At 40.8% G+C, this 16,637-nt stretch overlaps 3 protein-coding genes across 3 annotated transcripts in view; 1 reads left to right on the top strand and 2 right to left on the bottom strand.

The window, feature by feature from the left end:
• The window catches only part of LOC104663484, a 36,789-nt gene that overhangs the window by 11,314 nt on the left and 8,838 nt on the right, over positions 1-16,637 (bottom strand). Inside the window, exons 2-6 of the mRNA XM_010364676.2 lie at positions 12,847-12,936; positions 12,016-12,366; positions 10,182-10,312; positions 6,415-6,437; positions 3,840-4,192 (exon numbers count right to left, since the gene is read on the bottom strand). Coding sequence (XP_010362978.2) covers positions 3,840-4,192; positions 6,415-6,437; positions 10,182-10,312; positions 12,016-12,366; positions 12,847-12,936 — 948 coding nt within the window. The remainder of the gene's footprint in view (positions 1-3,839; positions 4,193-6,414; positions 6,438-10,181; positions 10,313-12,015; positions 12,367-12,846; positions 12,937-16,637) is intronic.
• LOC104663468 (histone H2A type 1-B/E) lies at positions 11,853-12,406 on the bottom strand. Its single transcript, XM_010364624.2, has one exon. The coding sequence runs from the start codon at positions 12,355-12,357 to the stop codon at positions 11,965-11,967; it is 393 nt and encodes a 130-aa protein (XP_010362926.1). The 5' UTR covers positions 12,358-12,406; the 3' UTR covers positions 11,853-11,964.
• Positions 12,634-13,142, top strand: LOC104663458 (histone H2B type 1). Its single transcript, XM_010364615.2, has one exon. The coding sequence runs from the start codon at positions 12,689-12,691 to the stop codon at positions 13,067-13,069; it is 381 nt and encodes a 126-aa protein (XP_010362917.1). The 5' UTR covers positions 12,634-12,688; the 3' UTR covers positions 13,070-13,142.

The raw sequence follows: 16,637 nt of genomic DNA, 5'->3' as shown, positions 1-16,637 counted from the left end.
CAATGTAATCTTTCTATTTCTACTTATTTTATTATTATTATTATTATTTTACAACTTTGTTCTGGAACAATTCCCCGTGAGAATCTTTATAATACTCAATTCCTTCTGAAATTACATCTCCATGCAAAAATCCCTCTAATTCAAAACGTACACTTATCTCTGAAAATGTGCTTTCATGTCATTTAATAATTGAGAACAATTATTATCAATAGAAAAATTTTAATGCATCTATTGTTTACTCCCATTAACTAAACTGAACTATAGAGCATTTGTCTTATTTTCCACTACTCTAGGGGCATGTGTGTGTGTGTATGTGTGTGTGTGTCTGAATTAAAAAATTCCATCAAATGGGTTACATTATTGTCAGATGGTCATCAAATTCAGTGATTTCATTTTCTGTTTTCCTGTGTGAGAAAACAGGGGTAACAAATTTCTCTGCCCCTTTCATGACTCTTGTTTCCATGGCCTGATATACAAGACTATCTTCCTTATCTTCAGAAGTATACCATTTTATATATATATGCAATTTTTAGTGGTGGCAACTACAAAACAAAAACAAAAAAAATATTTCAAGTTTGCCTTTCAAATTCCCAAATGTTACATGTCAGTATTTACTGTTGGCAGGTCGAGTAGGGAGGGTATGGAGAAATAATAAAATGGGATTTCTGAATTGTCTTGAGTTTTAGCTATTATCTTTATAATGTGAAGAAACTACTGGTTATTCAGAGATTACATACTTGTTTTATTTTAATTATAAGTACTTGCAGGCAACTATGTAACTGTGAAATGGATACACACTATAGTGTGCCAACAAGTACATAGAAAATACGATCTGACACATGAGTAAGATTTGAGATCTTCCCCAAATAAAATCACAATTTATTTTAAAAACATCTAGTATTATTTACTACTTTCTCAGTGTATGCCTTTGAAGAAAGTTTCTTGTGTATATGTGGTTAAATCAAGGCTATTATTTGAATAGTACACAGTAAGGCTAAAATTTGTGAATGTTAATGTCATATTTTACTGTATGTATATGAGTTTCATATCTGTAAAATTTGCAGTACTAATTATAGTATAACTTCACAATCATATAAGATCTTGTACATTTCATTTTATTATTATTATTATTATTATTATTATTTGAGATGGAGTCTCGCCCTGTTGCCCAGGCTGGAGTGCGGTGGTGTGTAATCTCGGCTCACTGCAACCTCTGCCTCCTAGGTTCAAAGATTCTTCTGCCTTAGCCTCCCGAGTAACTGGGATTACAGATGTCTGCCACCACACCCAGCTAATTTTTGTATTTTTAGTAGAGACGGTGTTTCACCATGTTGGCTAGGCTGGTGTTATTAATTTTTTTAAGATGGAATGTTGCTTTGTCACCCAGCCTAGAGTGGACTGGCGTAGTCTCGGTTCACTGTAGCCTCTGCCTCCTAGGTTTAAGTGATTCTCCTTGCCTCAGCCTCCCAAGTAACTGGGATTACAGGCACGTGCCACCACGCCGGGCTAATTTTTGTATTTTTTTAGTAGAGACTGAGTTTAGCCATGTTGGCCAAGCTGGTCTTGAACTCCTGACCTTAGGCGATCTGCCTGCCTTGGCCTCCCAAATTGCTAGGATTTACAGGCGTGAGCCACTTTGCCTGGCCTAAGACCCTGTACATTTTAAGATATCCATTTATTTTATTGTATATGAAAAATTTAAACATGTTAGTAGCTATTCCAGGTGATAAAGCCCTCAGGAGTAAGTGATGAGGATTTTGCTGAGGCTCTTTATTTAAAACAGTAATGCCTGGTGGGGAAAGTTTTGGCTCCAGCACTATCTGAAATTTTCTTAGTTTCAGTTTTTTAATTTGTTTTAGATAATAGATAACTATTGAACTTACATTTTTGGAGACTTCATAAAAAACTGCATGACTTCTGGCCCATTGCGGACACTCAATAAGTGTGGATTTTTCTTAGAAAAACTATATATTAAAATTATAAAAACTTTATCTAATCTTTTATTTTTGTAAACAGGAATTCACTCAATGGTAAATTCTGTTCAGTAATCATTTGTTTTAAATCTCAACTTGACTAAATTTCCGGAGGCTTTGTTGTAGGCAAATGACCATGCTAGGTGTTCTGGTGGATTTAATGATATAAAAAGATGCATTCTGTGCCCACCAAGTCCAAGTCCTCATGTATTGAAGTCCAACAGCTGTAACAGAAATACAGCTTAAAACTTGCTGAGGTAGAATCTTAAAGAAAGTACAGGATACAGGAAACAACATTTAAATAGAGAATGCTTTTATCCAGCATAATAGGATGTTCACTATGGAACAAATATCTGACAGCAGTTACCTTAATTATGGATAGTTATACTGTTTTCCTCATACACTGAATCTGTAATTCACAGGACCCACGTCTTTACGTCTGACGGGCTTCCATGAACAAAAATTTCTTCCATAAATCTCCAGGACTTCTTACTATGGCTACCTTGGCCTGCATAGCTATTTACAGCTTTGTCACTACCACATGACTAACCTCTTTCCTTAGTGCAACTTGAGGGAAAACAGCACATTAAAAAAAGTTAATAGAAATTTCTCAATGACAGTTGAAACTACTCCACCCCATTTCAAAACTGAGGAATTTGCTGAAATGTTTAAATATACAAAATTCTTCCAAATAGCACGTAGTATCCCATATAGTACATACACCCTTCTGCATTTCCAAATAACAGCCTGTATGATTTCGGAACAGAATTCCTTATTTTCCTTCCCTTCATCTACCAGTTTCGAAGCTGTACCTTTGTATGGAAAGCCAGAATATTTTTCTGCAAGAACTTGGAAGTCGTCAAAGGATTTTCATTTGATGATAAATATGGGGTACTTTTAATGAGATTTGATTAAAACAGGGTATTTAATAAGTTGAAAAGTTCTTTTAAGATATCAGCTGGAAGGCCGGGCGCGGTGGCTCATGCCTGTAATCCCAGCTACTCCGAAGGCTGAGGTAGAAGAATCGCTTGAATCCGGGAGGCGGAGGTTGAGGTGAGCCGACATCGCGCCAATGCACTCCAACCTGGGCAACAAGAAACCCCGTCTCAAAAAAAAAAAAAAAAAAAAAAAAAGAAAAGAAAAAAGGAAAAAAAGAAAACAAAAGATATCAGCTAGAAAGTTGAAAAGGCTCATGATTTTTGCATTTTCCTTTCGCACTGAGGTATGTCAGACACACCCATCTGTACCTTCGTTGCTTTGACTCCTGCAGTTTAGAAACTAAGCAAGTCTTTCAAGTCTGCAAGAGCTGTGTTAATGCCACGGGTCTAGGTGTTCCAGCTAATAACCTTAGCCTTAGACCAATATCAGGCGCACAGAGAGGGTAACCTTGACCGCACCCAAGCCGCCGACCGTCGCCGGCAAGTAGCTGGGTCTCAAAACACTAGTGGAATAAGGCAGCCTGATGCATACCAAAAGCGCTGGACCCTCCGGCAAGCTCAAATACGTACAAGAAATAAGCAGTTAAGAAATAAGCAGAGGGCCTGAACAGCAAAACAAAGCCCGCTAAACCAATGGAAAACCGGGGAGGGAGGTGGAGCCCCAGGCAAAACCTGAGGAAGCGCTTGAATTTGGAAATTTAAATTAAGCATTACATTGAGGGGGCTAAATACCATTATTTCAAAGGTCTGTTTCGATCAGAGCAGTTTCGTGGTCTAATGTGTCTTGAAGGATTACAGCGTTTTTCATGGAGAAAGTGATTGGCTCTGAAAAGAGCCTTTGGGTTGAAGGTTGAGCACTCAAAACGATTTACGCTCTCTCCCCACGAATGCGGCGGGCAAGCTGGATGTCCTTAGGCATGATGGTGACGCGTTTGGCATGGATAGCGCACAGGTTGGTGTCCTCAAAAAGCCCCACCAAGTAAGCCTCGCAGGCCTCCTGCAGCGCCATCACAGCGGAACTCTGAAAGCGCAGGTCGGTCTTGAAGTCCTGGGCGATTTCTCGCACTAGGCGCTGAAACGGCAGCTTCCGGATAAGAAGCTCGGTGGACTTCTGGTAGCGACGGATCTCGCGCAAAGCCACGGTACCAGGGCGGTAGCGATGAGGCTTCTTCACGCCACCCGTGGCAGGAGCGCTTTTGCGAGCTGCTTTAGTGGCCAACTGCTTGCGCGGTGCTTTACCGCCTGTGGATTTACGAGCGGTCTGCTTAGTACGCGCCATACCTCACCTGCAAAGTAAGTGAGTTAGGAAAATTGGTTTACCCCTCTATTTATATAGGAACAGAATCACTCTGATTGGATTGTGGACAATCCCTGTTAGTGATCGGTTGCTAAATTCCGGAAGTGCTCGGAGCGATTCACGATTGGTTTATTTTTTCAGTGCAAGATTCTGATTGGTAAATTTGGATAGAGAACTGGCTCCTTTAAACAAGTTGTTTTTTGGTACATATGTCTTTGATGTTTGGCATACAGCATGACCTGCAAAGACATTTATCATTTAACTTAATAGACTGACCTTTTATTGTTTAGCTATAAAAAATCGAATGTGTTTGAATTAGAAAATGCTTTAGAATTTTTTTTTCAAAAACCTCCGCTGCTTTTTTCTGCTTAATTTTCCTGAAGTTTTTCCCTTCCCTATTCACTCATTTAAAATCCGTTGTCTAAGTATCTCTCAATGAATCCTCGTTTCATTATGGAGTACATAGCTAATTCATTCAAATAAGGTTTTCTAAGATACACTAAACACAAGGAACTTTGTGTTTCATTTGTGTTAAAGTTCTAACATCGTGGAATCCCTACCTCTGTAATACTAGGTTTGACTCAAATCATTTAATGGTATTATTTTGTTTTGTTGAAATTAAAATGTTCAGACATAATGGCAAGAGCCGTCAAAAAAAGTATTTTCAGTATAGAATCTTGAAAAAGATGGCGGCGAAGAGTCTTAGAAGGTTGTTTCTTTGTAAGACAACAATGGCGCAGCTTCTCCAGATCCCTGCGGGAGAGAACTGAGGTGCCCTGAACAATTTAAGACACGTCCAACAGAACTTTTATAGGAGTGGACTCACCCAAATAACAGGACTTCTTAACTTGGTTTTCGCTTCCAAACTCAACAGCTCCCAATTACTTTGAAAATGTAACAAATGTTTACTGGAAAAGATTCTTAAGAAATGACATTATAGCCTAACACAGTATTTTAAATCAACCTATCGGGTTCCCTGTAAGGTGTTCTTTTCCTAGCCAATAAAAAGAGCAGTTTGGGAATTCTTAATTTACATACTTTTAATCTATTGGCTACTTTGGTTCAGGCAGAGTTTAGATTTACAAGTTTGCGTTTGTGTAACCGTACTATAGTTCAGAAAGGGATAGTGCGCGTGCGCGCCTGTTGCAAGGTCTAGTTTCTTTTTGTTTTTCTTTCCCATTAGGTTTTCTTTCTTATTGGAAAGCTATTTTGCAAAGTGTTGTAGCAGGTCCGCAAAGACGCTGGCAAGTAGTCTAAGGCGATTGACATCATGAATATGCTGTCTCCCCTCCAGGGAGGGGAGACGGCCAAACCAAATTTATCTCTGCCTGCAAATGCCCGCGGATGTCTGCAAGCTGGAGGGGGGAGGAGACAAAGAATGTTTTGTGCATTCCTGTTCATTCCTTGAATTCTGTAAAACCTCCCCTATTTTAGGGCATTCATCAAAATTCTGCTAACCACAGGATTGATACAATTGCACCTTTCAAGTTAGTGTCTATTTTGCAAATTTGAATTATCTTAGGACTCATGAGCAAATCTTGACTGAAGTTACACGTTGTCACGCGTTTCAGTCTCACATCTGAAGTATTTATGAGTCCCTTGCTTCTCTCCTTTTCAGAAAAAGAAACTTCTGTACACTTTAAATCATGGTAAAACGGTTAGATATGTTGGCAAAATGGTTTTATAAGAAGCAAGTAAAGAACTGAAATCCTTTTGTACAATATGATCAGGTATCTGTGGGCTGGGCTGTTTGTTAATGAGAGCTATGCCCTCTCTATGCTTTTCCTCTCCACAGTCCCTACATGTCATCTTCTGAGGTCCAAGGCCTGTTTATTGATATTATCTTCTGTTTTCTCATTTTCATTTTAGTTTTTTCATTTCTATTCTGAGAATGTTAATATCTACATCTAAAAAGTGTTTCCAAAATCAAAAGATACACTTTAGGTTAACGGTTCAAAACACAGTCAGTGAGAACCATTAAGGAAATTCCATCTTTATGCCCCACAGTTTGATTTCCTCCCTGGTGTTCTTAAATCTGTCAGTCTGGTATTTTGCCATCTGAAGCTACCTTCAGTTCCTTTCATAATCCTCATCTCTAAATATGTGTAAAGCTTTATTTTAGAACTCAGTGCAAAATTTACCTGATTACATAAGAACTTACCAGCTCACTTGTATTAATCAGTAATTTCCATGATTATCTCCATACCTGAACACAACTTCCCGTAGGATCTGTGTTTTGTGATAAAACAGTCAGAAACCAGTTGTGGCTACTGAGCATTTGAAATGTGGCTGTTGCTGCTGAGGACTGACTTTCTTTTTTTGAGGAGTCTTGCTCTGTAACTCAGGATGGAGTGCAGTGGCATGATCTCAGCACACTGTTACCTCCACCTCCTGCGTTTAAGAGATTCTCCTGCTTCAGCCTCCAGAGTAGCTGGAATTAGAGATGCTCGTCATCACGCCCGGCTTATGTATTTGGGAGGGGGGTGGGGGGAAGTATTTTTAGTAGAAACGGGGTTTCACCATGTTGGCTTGGCTGGTCTCCATCTCCTGACCTTAAGTAACCCGTCCGCCTCGGCCTCCCAAAGTGCTGGGATTACAGCCATGAGTCACTGTGCCAGGCCTGAATTTTTATTTTACTTACTTTTCGTTATTTTAATTCAAAAGCTGATACTGCAGTTATTGGAAAATGTTAGACAGGTTTTGAACTATCACATATATGAATTTAATTCTACAGCACTGAAGTTTATGAAATCACAATGAAATTCCATTTACTTCCAACAAACATTTAATACCAAATTGAATAGGATGTCCCTCATATTTAGAAGACTTAAGATTTAAAAAAGAATGTGAAATACTGCATTAATAATGTTTTTATATTGACTATATTTTGAAATAATGATTTTGTATTTTGGGTTAAATATAATTATTAAAATTCTTTTACCTGTTTATTAGTTTTTAAAATGTGCTTACTGGAAAAATCAACATTACATATGCAGCTTGTATTATTCTTTTTTATTTTATTCTTATTTTTTGAGGCAGAGTCTCGCACTGTCACCCAGGCTGCAGGGCAGTGCTGCAGTCTTAGCTTACTGCAACCTTTGCCTCTCAGGTTCCAGCGATTCTCCTGCCTCAGCCTCCTGAGTAGCTGGGATTACAGGCACTGGCCACCACACCCAGCTAATTTTGGCATTTTTAGTAGAGACGAGGTTTCACCATTTTGGCCAGGTTGGTCTCGAACTTCTGACCTCAGGTGATCCGCCTGTCTCGGCCTCCCAAAGTGCTGGGATTACAAGCGTGAGTTACCGCATCTGGCCGTGGCTTGCGTTATTCTTTATAAATAGCATTGTTCCAGGATTCTCCATTTCTCTTCTCTGTTTCTTGATTCTTTACCAAATCTTGACAGCATACGCCTTGAAACAATGAGGATATTCAATATACTTCTATGAACCCAGTTATAGCATCTGGATTTAATCTACAATAAGTATCTATATTTATATCTACATCTACATGTCTATACAGTTGTGTTAGGGAACTAAGGGGGCTTGTTAAACCATTACTCACTGAGGCAAGAAGAGGTGGGTAACTAGCAAAATTATTGATGTTTGAATTTTTCCATGGCAAAATATCAGTAAGTGGACAGTATTTGAAATTCTTTTAGCTAGGCACAGTGGCTCAGGCCTATAATGCCAGTGACCCAAGAGGCTGGGGTAGGAGGATTGCTTGAGGCTAGGAATTTGAGGCTGCAGTGTCATAATTGTGACACTGCACCCCAGTCTGGGCAACAGAGCAAGACTCAAAAATGAAAAAAAAAAAAAAAAAAAAAAAAAAGAGAAGTATTATATGAATATTTTTCTCTCTATCGTATGTTTTTGAGGGACAGCATCTACAACTGCTAATTCTGGTGTTTAAAAAAAGGGGAAGAGAAATCACTGTGGAAGCACAATGCCATTTCATGAAAAGAAGAAAGTCCAGAAAATAATTTGCTATTCCTGGAAGCTACATAAACTCCAAGAAAGACTCAGATAAGAACATCAGGTCAATTACTTTGAAGTCTAAAAAGAATACAAAGTTAAAGTGTTTATTATTTTGTAGGAGCCAAGGCAAGCTCTGAAGCTTTGCTGAAAGATTAGCTTGCAAAAGGCAGATTAATTGTGGAAAAGTTACACAAATTTATTAACGTGTTCAAGGGAGCCTTTAGGATGAAAACGCAAAGATACAAGAAAAAATTGTCCACTTTTATGCTTAGGTTCAACAACATATGGACAACCTTGTAGAAATTTGATTGGATAAAAAGGGTATGATGTAATGTTAATAAACTGAGTGGAGAAACCCAGCAAGGATTGTTTGCCTAGACTCTTCTTGGCCTCTGTCAACTGAAGAATGAGAAGGTTCATACATTTGCAAAGGAGAGCTTTATTTCTCAAAGGATTGCAGCCTGCAAGGTGGCCATTCTGGGCCACCACAGCCTGGGAAGGGTAGCCTTGGTTTGCTGAGAGACAGGCAGTTAAGGAGGGAGGGATAAAACAGGAATTTTTGAGGAATGGGTGGGCCAAATATACATATTTAACAGGTTATAGGAGGAGCTATGAATATTCATGAAGGAGACCCAAGCACAGGTGTATTAGGTTTACATGTATGTAACATATGTCACATGATCAATTTGGGGTGAAGATTTAACATGTAAATGAGTTATAATTAGGTCCTATATATAAAACTGAAATGTAGGGCAGAAGTCTATGATCTGCATTCTGAGGAGACTGGTCACATTCAGTTGCGGGTCTGCAGTCATTTATCAAGAAACTCTGTGGTCCTTAATACCTGTCTTATCTGGACCACCATGGAGAAGGGTGGAAGGGGCCAGATAAAGTAAGTAAAGGGGCTTTCTGGTGTATTATTCCCTCAAATCGGACTTTGAAAAAGTCTAGCAGTGATTAGAAAGTGGAAGAAGGGTAGAAACAAACAGGATGTGTAGCCTCCATCCTGTCATGCCTGGGAACTTAAACTTTTGGGGTCGTTTAGCCAAAGGAGCGTCCATTATTCTGTCAAAGGGGTTTAGAATGTTCATTTCATCCCTCACCTCTTTGAATATGCATTCCTTCCTTCTGGGTACTGGGTATGGGACAGCTCCATCTCTGGAATGGGGTCTTATGACCTGCATTAAACAAGGTGGGTCAAATAATTTCTCTGTGGTCAGTTGTTACACAAAAAGGTGGAAGGGAAGTTAGAGTAATATTTTTAGTTTTTATGGCTGGCTTTGGGGAAAAAGGATTCTGGTTGTCATAAGCCACGCTGGGAAAGAGGAATTTTAGTTTCTATGTCTAGCCTCAGAAGAGAATGGGACTGAGAGACAGGAGGGCAGGAGAAAGTCAGAGAAAAATTTTGCTTCTGAGGTTGCTTCTTTGGCCTTCATTTTGGGGTATTGTTTCTGAGCCCGAATTTGATTAATGAGTAAAGGATGTCAAGGAGTTTTACTATGGGGCTTCATAGACATTTATCTTACAATTGCTATATTTTTATCTTGTTTTACTTAAAATGTAGTTTAAGAAAAATCGTAAGATTTCTAAGGAAAAACGGGAGGGGACATAATGTGTCCCACTATAAAACATTTATAGTTTTTACAAAGTTTGCAGGGAAATGTGCTTTTATAATCTCACAATTTACTATTGATGAAAGGTATCACACTTCTTGAAGTTACTTCTTGGAGGCTTTTGTCTGATGATGCAAATAATTTCTGTTATTTGTATCACCAGAAATTATTTTTGATGCTAATTATTTTTGATGCAAATTATTTGTGATGCAAATAATTTCTGTTCAGTGGAACAGATATAACTCCAATTATTTAGGACCCTTGGGGCATTAATTTTTTTTGTAATCTCATTCAGCAACCTTGTGCTAACATTTAAGAAAGGGCAGCTTTTCCCTTAAGTAGCTCAGTGACTTCTGGTAGTGACAGAGTTTGCCATGATTCAGCACCTGTATCTGAAGGACATCATCAAGCTGCTGGTGGCCAGAGTGCTCTTGCTGGCTGCCTTGGTGGCTAGCTGCTTAGGAGGCTCTTTGCCACCAGTGGACTCGCGTGTGGTTGGCTTGGTGTAGGCCATGACCTTTCATATCAGATTTACAGATCAGTTCTCTTCACAGGGCCTGGTGTGATGCAATTAGTTTTGAGATTTTTTTTTGTGGAGCAGTGTGACTGGATTTCTAGTAAAGTTGAATAATTATGCTTTACAGTGTAGTCCATTTATAAATTTCGGTCATAAAACTAAGTTTTTGCTGCTGGGTTTTTTTTTTTTTTTTTTTTTTCTTTCCTAAACAGGATCTTGCTTTGTCCCCCATAGCTCACTGTAGCTTCGAACTCTTGGGCTCAATCAATCCTTCCCTGCCTACTTCTCCCAAGTAACTAAGATCTCAGACCAAGACACCATGCCAGGCTAACTTTTCCCTTTTTTTTTTTTTTTGAGACAACGGAGTCTCCCTCTGTTGCCCAGGCTGGAGTACAATGGCACCATCTCAGCTCACTGCAACCCCCGCCTCCCGGGTTCAAGTGATTCTCCTGCCTTAGCTTCCCGAGTAGCTGGGATTTCAGGAGCCCACTGCCGGCCCGGCTAATTACTTTGTATTTTTAGTAGAAACAGGGTTTTGCAATGTTGGCCAGGCAGGTCTCAAACTCCTGACGTCAAGTGATCTGCCCACCTCGGCCTCCCAAAGTGCTGGGATTACAGGTGTGAGCCACCGGGCAGGGCAGGTTTTTTACTTTTTGTGGAGATGAGGGGGGTGTCTGGCTTTATTGCCCAGCCCGGTCTTGATAACCTGGGCTCAAGCGATTCTTCTGCCTTGGTCTTTCAACTTGCTGGGATTACAGGTCTGAGCCAGGGCGTTAGGCCATTACAGCTTAGTTTCGTTTAGTGTTGATTTTAGAATACTGTGTTAATTGCGCTTTTTGAAAAGAGAAATCCAACAAACAAATCTCACTGGAGGAATGTAGTCTTTTTTTTTTTTTTTTTGAGACGTAGTCATGCTCTGTTGCCTAGGCTGGAGTGCAGTGGCGCGATCTTGGCTCACTGCAGCCTCTGCCTCCCAGAATCAAGCGCTTCTCCTGCCTCAGCCTCCCAAGTTGCTGGGACTACAGATGACCGCCACCACGCCCGGCTACTTTTTGTATTTTTTAGTGGAGACGGGCTTTCATTATGTTAACAGGCCAGGCTGATCTCGGACTGCTGACCTTGTGATCCGCCCACCTTGGCCTCCCAAAGTGCTGGTATTACAGGCATGAGCCACTGAGCCCAGTCGTAATGTAGTCATCTTTAAAACTTAAAAAGCCCGCCCTGAAATCCTAATGGGCAGCTATCCTTCTTTGTTCTCTTATTACTGTATCAATATTTCAGCCTTTTCTGACAAGTGCACATGAATAAACAGCCTATGTGAAATAATAAAACGTATACACACCATGGACTTATACACAAAGTAACATAGTGACACACCTTGAGGTGTTACAACATCGGTTCCTATTCTTGTGTACCTTTATAAACGCATTTTTACTGCAAAGACACACCAGTAAGACAAACTAGTGCACGAAATGTGAGCAAGGATTTCAATAATGAACTGACCAGTAACGTCAGAAGCGTTCGTAAAACTAGGACAAGGTTTCAGGCATTGTATGTGTATTCCAGCACTTTCCAGAAAACGTGGGTGGCTCTGAAAAGAGCCTTTGGTTTCTGGGACTCGGGGTCACTGATGGACTTGACTAGTAATCATTTCACTTGCCCTTGGCCTTATGGTGGCTCTCCGTCTTCTTAGGCAGCAGTACGGCCTGGATGTTGGGCAAGACACCGCCCTGCGCAATGGTCACGCGACCTAGAAGCTTATTTAGCTCCTCGTCGTTGCGGATGGCTAGCTGCAGGTGGCGCGGGATGATGCGGGTCTTCTTGTTGTCGCGAGCCGCGTTGCCAGCTAGCTCCAAGATCTCAGCGGTCAGATATTCCAACACCGCCGCCAGGTACACGGGAGCGCCAGCCCCGACTCGTTCGGAATAGTTGCCCTTGCGAAGGAGGCGGTGGACACGGCCGACTGGAAACTGAAGCCCGGCCCTGGAAGAACGCGTTTTAGCCTTCGCCCGAGCTTTGCCGCCTTGCTTTCCACGTCCAGACATAGTGACTTCCTAGCAGCAGAAGAGGTAACAACCAACAGGATAAAGAAAAAGAATGTGCTCGATGGAGGAATAAGAAGCTAGTTATAGTCGTCGGTAGAATTGTAAAAGGCTCAGTTTGATTGGTTAAAATTATTCTTTGACGAAACAACCAATTAGAAAGGAAATAAGGTGAAAGCTATTTTACATGTATGCGTCACTAACACATTGCCCAATCAGTGCTGGATATTTTGAATTCTTTATTTGCATAAAAGACGTATAAAAGGAGAGACTCTAGACACGAGTTCTTATTTAAGTGTTTTCATCCTTACTGTACTTCTTATTTACTGACAATATGCCTGAGCCAGCCAAGTCAGCTCCTGCTCCGAAGAAGGGCTCCAAGAAGGCTGTGACCAAGGCGCAGAAGAAAGATGGCAAGAAGCGCAAGCGCAGCCGTAAGGAGAGCTACTCAGTGTACGTGTACAAGGTGCTGAAACAGGTTCACCCCGATACCGGCATCTCATCGAAGGCCATGGGCATCATGAATTCCTTTGTAAACGACATCTTCGAGCGCATCGCAGGCGAGGCTTCCCGCCTGGCGCACTACAACAAGCGTTCCACCATCACCTCCAGGGAGATCCAGACGGCCGTGCGACTGCTGCTTCCCGGAGAGCTGGCCAAGCACGCAGTGTCCGAAGGCACCAAGGCTGTCACCAAATATACAAGCTCCAAGTAAATGTGTGCTTAGGCACTTTAGAACTCAAAGGCTCTTTTCAGAGCCACTCAAGTCGCACATAAAGAGCATTAATGCTGAATATCACCGTTTTCTAGGGAATAATTCTTCCAATTTTGTAATTCCAGCACTTTGGGAGCCCGAGGCGTGTGCGGATCTAGCGTAGCCTACCTAACATGGTTAAATCCCGTCTCTACTAAAAATACAAAAAATTTGCCGGGCGTGGGGCAGTTGTCTGTAATCCCAGCTACTTGAAAGGCTGAGGCAGGAGAATCTTGAACCCGGAAGGCGGAGGTTGCAGTGAAACGAGATGGCGCCTTTGCATTCCAGCCTGGGCGATAAGGGCGAGGCTTCGTCTCAAAAAAAAAAAAAAAAAAAAAAGAATCACAAGATACACGTATTCTGTGTTGGCAAGAGCCTGTAATCCTAGCAGTTTGGGAGGTCGATGCATGAGGCTCGATTCAGGAGTTAACAGGTTTTGCCTGGGTAACATACTGAGAACTCATCTCTGCAAAAAATGAAACTAACCGGTTGTGACTCGTTGTACTAACAGTTACTCGGTAGGCTGAGGTGGTAGGATAGCTTAAACTAGAGCTACAGGCTGCAGGAAGATGTGAACACGCCACTGCAATTCCAGCCTGGGCGACTCTGGTAGGGGTAGGAACAGTAGTCTTTGGGTCTCTGAAGATCACCTGACAAGTTTGACTTCTGAGCACTCTGTTGTGGAGGGACTACCATGGGCATTGGCGATGTAAAGTTGAGCTAAAAATCTCGTTTTGGGCCGGGTGCGGTGGCTCACGCCTATAATCCCAGCACTTTGGGAGGCCGAGGTGGGCGGATCACGAGGTCAGGAGATCGAGACCATCCTGGCTAACATTGAAACCCCATCTCTACCAAAAAAATACAAACAAAATTAGTCGGGCGTGGTGGCACTTGCCTGTACTTTACAGCTACTCCGGAGGCTGAGGCTGGAGAATCCCTTGAACCCGGGAGGCGGAGGTTGCAGTGAGCTGAGATCGCGCCACTGCACTCCATCCTGGGCGACAGAGCTAGACTCCGTGTATATAAATATATATAAATATATAGATATATAAAATATATACATATATAAATTACATATATAAATATATATTTAACTATATATAAATATATATACTATATATAAATATATATATATATACACCTTTGGACTCGTGAGGCGAGGCTGGTGGATCACTTGAGGTCAGGAGTTCAAAAACAGCCTGACCCACATGGTGAAACCCTGTGTCTACTAAAAATACAAAATTAGCCGGGTGTGGTGGTGCATGCCTGTAACCCCAGCTACTACGGAGACTGAGGCAGGAGAATCGCTTGAACCCGGGAGGCGGAGGTTGCAGTGAGCCTAGATCGCGCCATTTCACTCCAGCCTGGGCAACAGAGGAAGACTCTGTCTGAAACACAGAAACCATTAGTTTATAGTCATTAATCAAATTTCTAAAATGGGGCCAAAAAAAAAAAAAAAAAAAAAAAAAAAAAAAAAAAAAGACACGTCACTACTCCATAGTACTCCATGAGCAGCCTCAGGTTTCTGAAAACGACAACATAGCACTTCCAAGTATGGTGCCTTGACACAGTGAACATTCTAAGAAATTAGTAGAACAACATAGACAGGAATGTTCTTATGACCTTCCTCTGAAGCAGGTCTTACGACCTTCCTGTGAGTCTTGCAGAGTATGAGAGGAATCGGAACAAATAGACATTGCTAGATTTCTCCTTATTATCCTTAGCTCATATTATTTTTGTCTCGTTATATTTCTGCATGACTCTCTACTCTTCATCAAACCTAGTGCAAAAACACTCAGGTTTAACCCCTTCTTCAGGTCTTTATTTCCTTATGTCATGTAAAACTTTATATTAAATGTATATGTTTTTCTCTTGGCCAGGCACCGTGGCTCACGCCTGTAATCCCAGCACTTTGGGAGGCCGAGGCGGGCGGAGCACGAGGTCAGGGGATTGAGACCATCCTGGCTAACATGGTGAAACCCCGTCTCTACTGAAAATACAAAAGAAATTAGCCGGGAATGGTGGCGGGCGCCTGTAGTCCCAGCTACTTGGGAGGCTGATGCTGGAGAATGGCGTGAACCTGGGAGGTGGAGCTTGCTGTGAGCCAAGATCGTGCCACTGCACTCCAGCCTGGGGGACAGAGCAAGACTCCGTCTCAAAAAATAAACAAATAAATAAATTTAAAAAATAAACGTGTATGTTTTTCTCTTGTTAATCTGTATTTTGTTTCAGGGCCCCAGCCAATGAACATAAGATGGGTAAAAGGAAACACTCTTTCCTCCCCTACAACACACACTAGGGGTAGGTGTGCATCTGTGTTCTGTGTGTTTGTCTTTGTGGAGTACAAAAACTGGCATAACATAGAAAAAGTGTGGAGAAAAGTAATCCTAGAATGAAAATGTTTGAGAAGTGTGTTTGTTAGGGCTGCCAAAACAAACTACCAAAGACTATGTGGCTTAAAAAAATTAATTTTGTCACAATTCTGAAGGCTACAAGTTCAAGATCAACCCAGTGAGCACAATTGATTTTTTCTTGGACCACTCTCCTTGGGGTTTCCCCTTTCTGGTCTTTCCTCTGTGTGTGTGGTTTGTTTTTTAATCATCTTATAAGGACAGCAGTCAGATTAGATTAGTACCCATTCCTAAAACCTCATTTTACAACTTTAAAGACCTTATGTCCAAATAAAGTCACATTTTCAAGTACTTGGTATTGGACTTCAACGTTTGAATTGTGGGCTGGGGACAGGAAATTCAGTCGATATCAAAAATTATGGTGATTAAGCTTGTAAATAGTACACGAAATAAGTATTTCACAGGCATCTCAAACTCAGCGCAACTAAAACAGACCTTATGATACGCTACCTAGCTTCACTTACTCATCCAACTTTGAAATCTAGTCCCCATTCCAGAGTATTCCCTTTTATGCAAATACTTAAAAATATATAACGTCTTACTGATTCTAACTTCTAATTTTATGTTAATATTGTCCGTATTTTTGTTTACTGTGGCTAAAATCTGAAAATATTAATGTTGAAGAGTTAGACTTTGCCTAAAACTAGGTTTTATCCCTAATGGAATATTATGCAGCTGTTAAAAATAATGCTTTTAAAAAAAATAAACGACATAAAATATGCTCATTGCATTGTATAGGGTAAATCCAAGTTGCCAAATGACGTATTCTTATTTATTTACGTGACATCACACACACATTCACATGCACACACACACTATATAGTTTTAGGAAAAAAGAGTGACTATAAGGGTCAATGCCAAAATGTTAAGAGTGCTGTTACATTTTTTTTGGTGCAATAGCTCCTCTAAAGGTAACTTTCTCTATTTGTCTCTATCCAAAACTCTCCATCGTGTGGTTAAGAAATAGGAAACTCTCCCTAGGCCCTTTCCTCTCCAAGTCTCCCTGCCCTATGTTAAGAAAAATTAATTTATTCCACAGGTAATCATTGAGCACCAACTATGTACCAGCTATTATCCTATGCAATACAAAAATGAATAGAGTAAATTTAAGATATACT

This window comes from Rhinopithecus roxellana, chromosome 4 (assembly GCF_007565055.1).
Source record: "Rhinopithecus roxellana isolate Shanxi Qingling chromosome 4, ASM756505v1, whole genome shotgun sequence".
Taxonomy (NCBI): domain Eukaryota; kingdom Metazoa; phylum Chordata; class Mammalia; order Primates; family Cercopithecidae; genus Rhinopithecus; species Rhinopithecus roxellana.
This window is presented reverse-complemented; position numbering and strand designations above follow the sequence as displayed.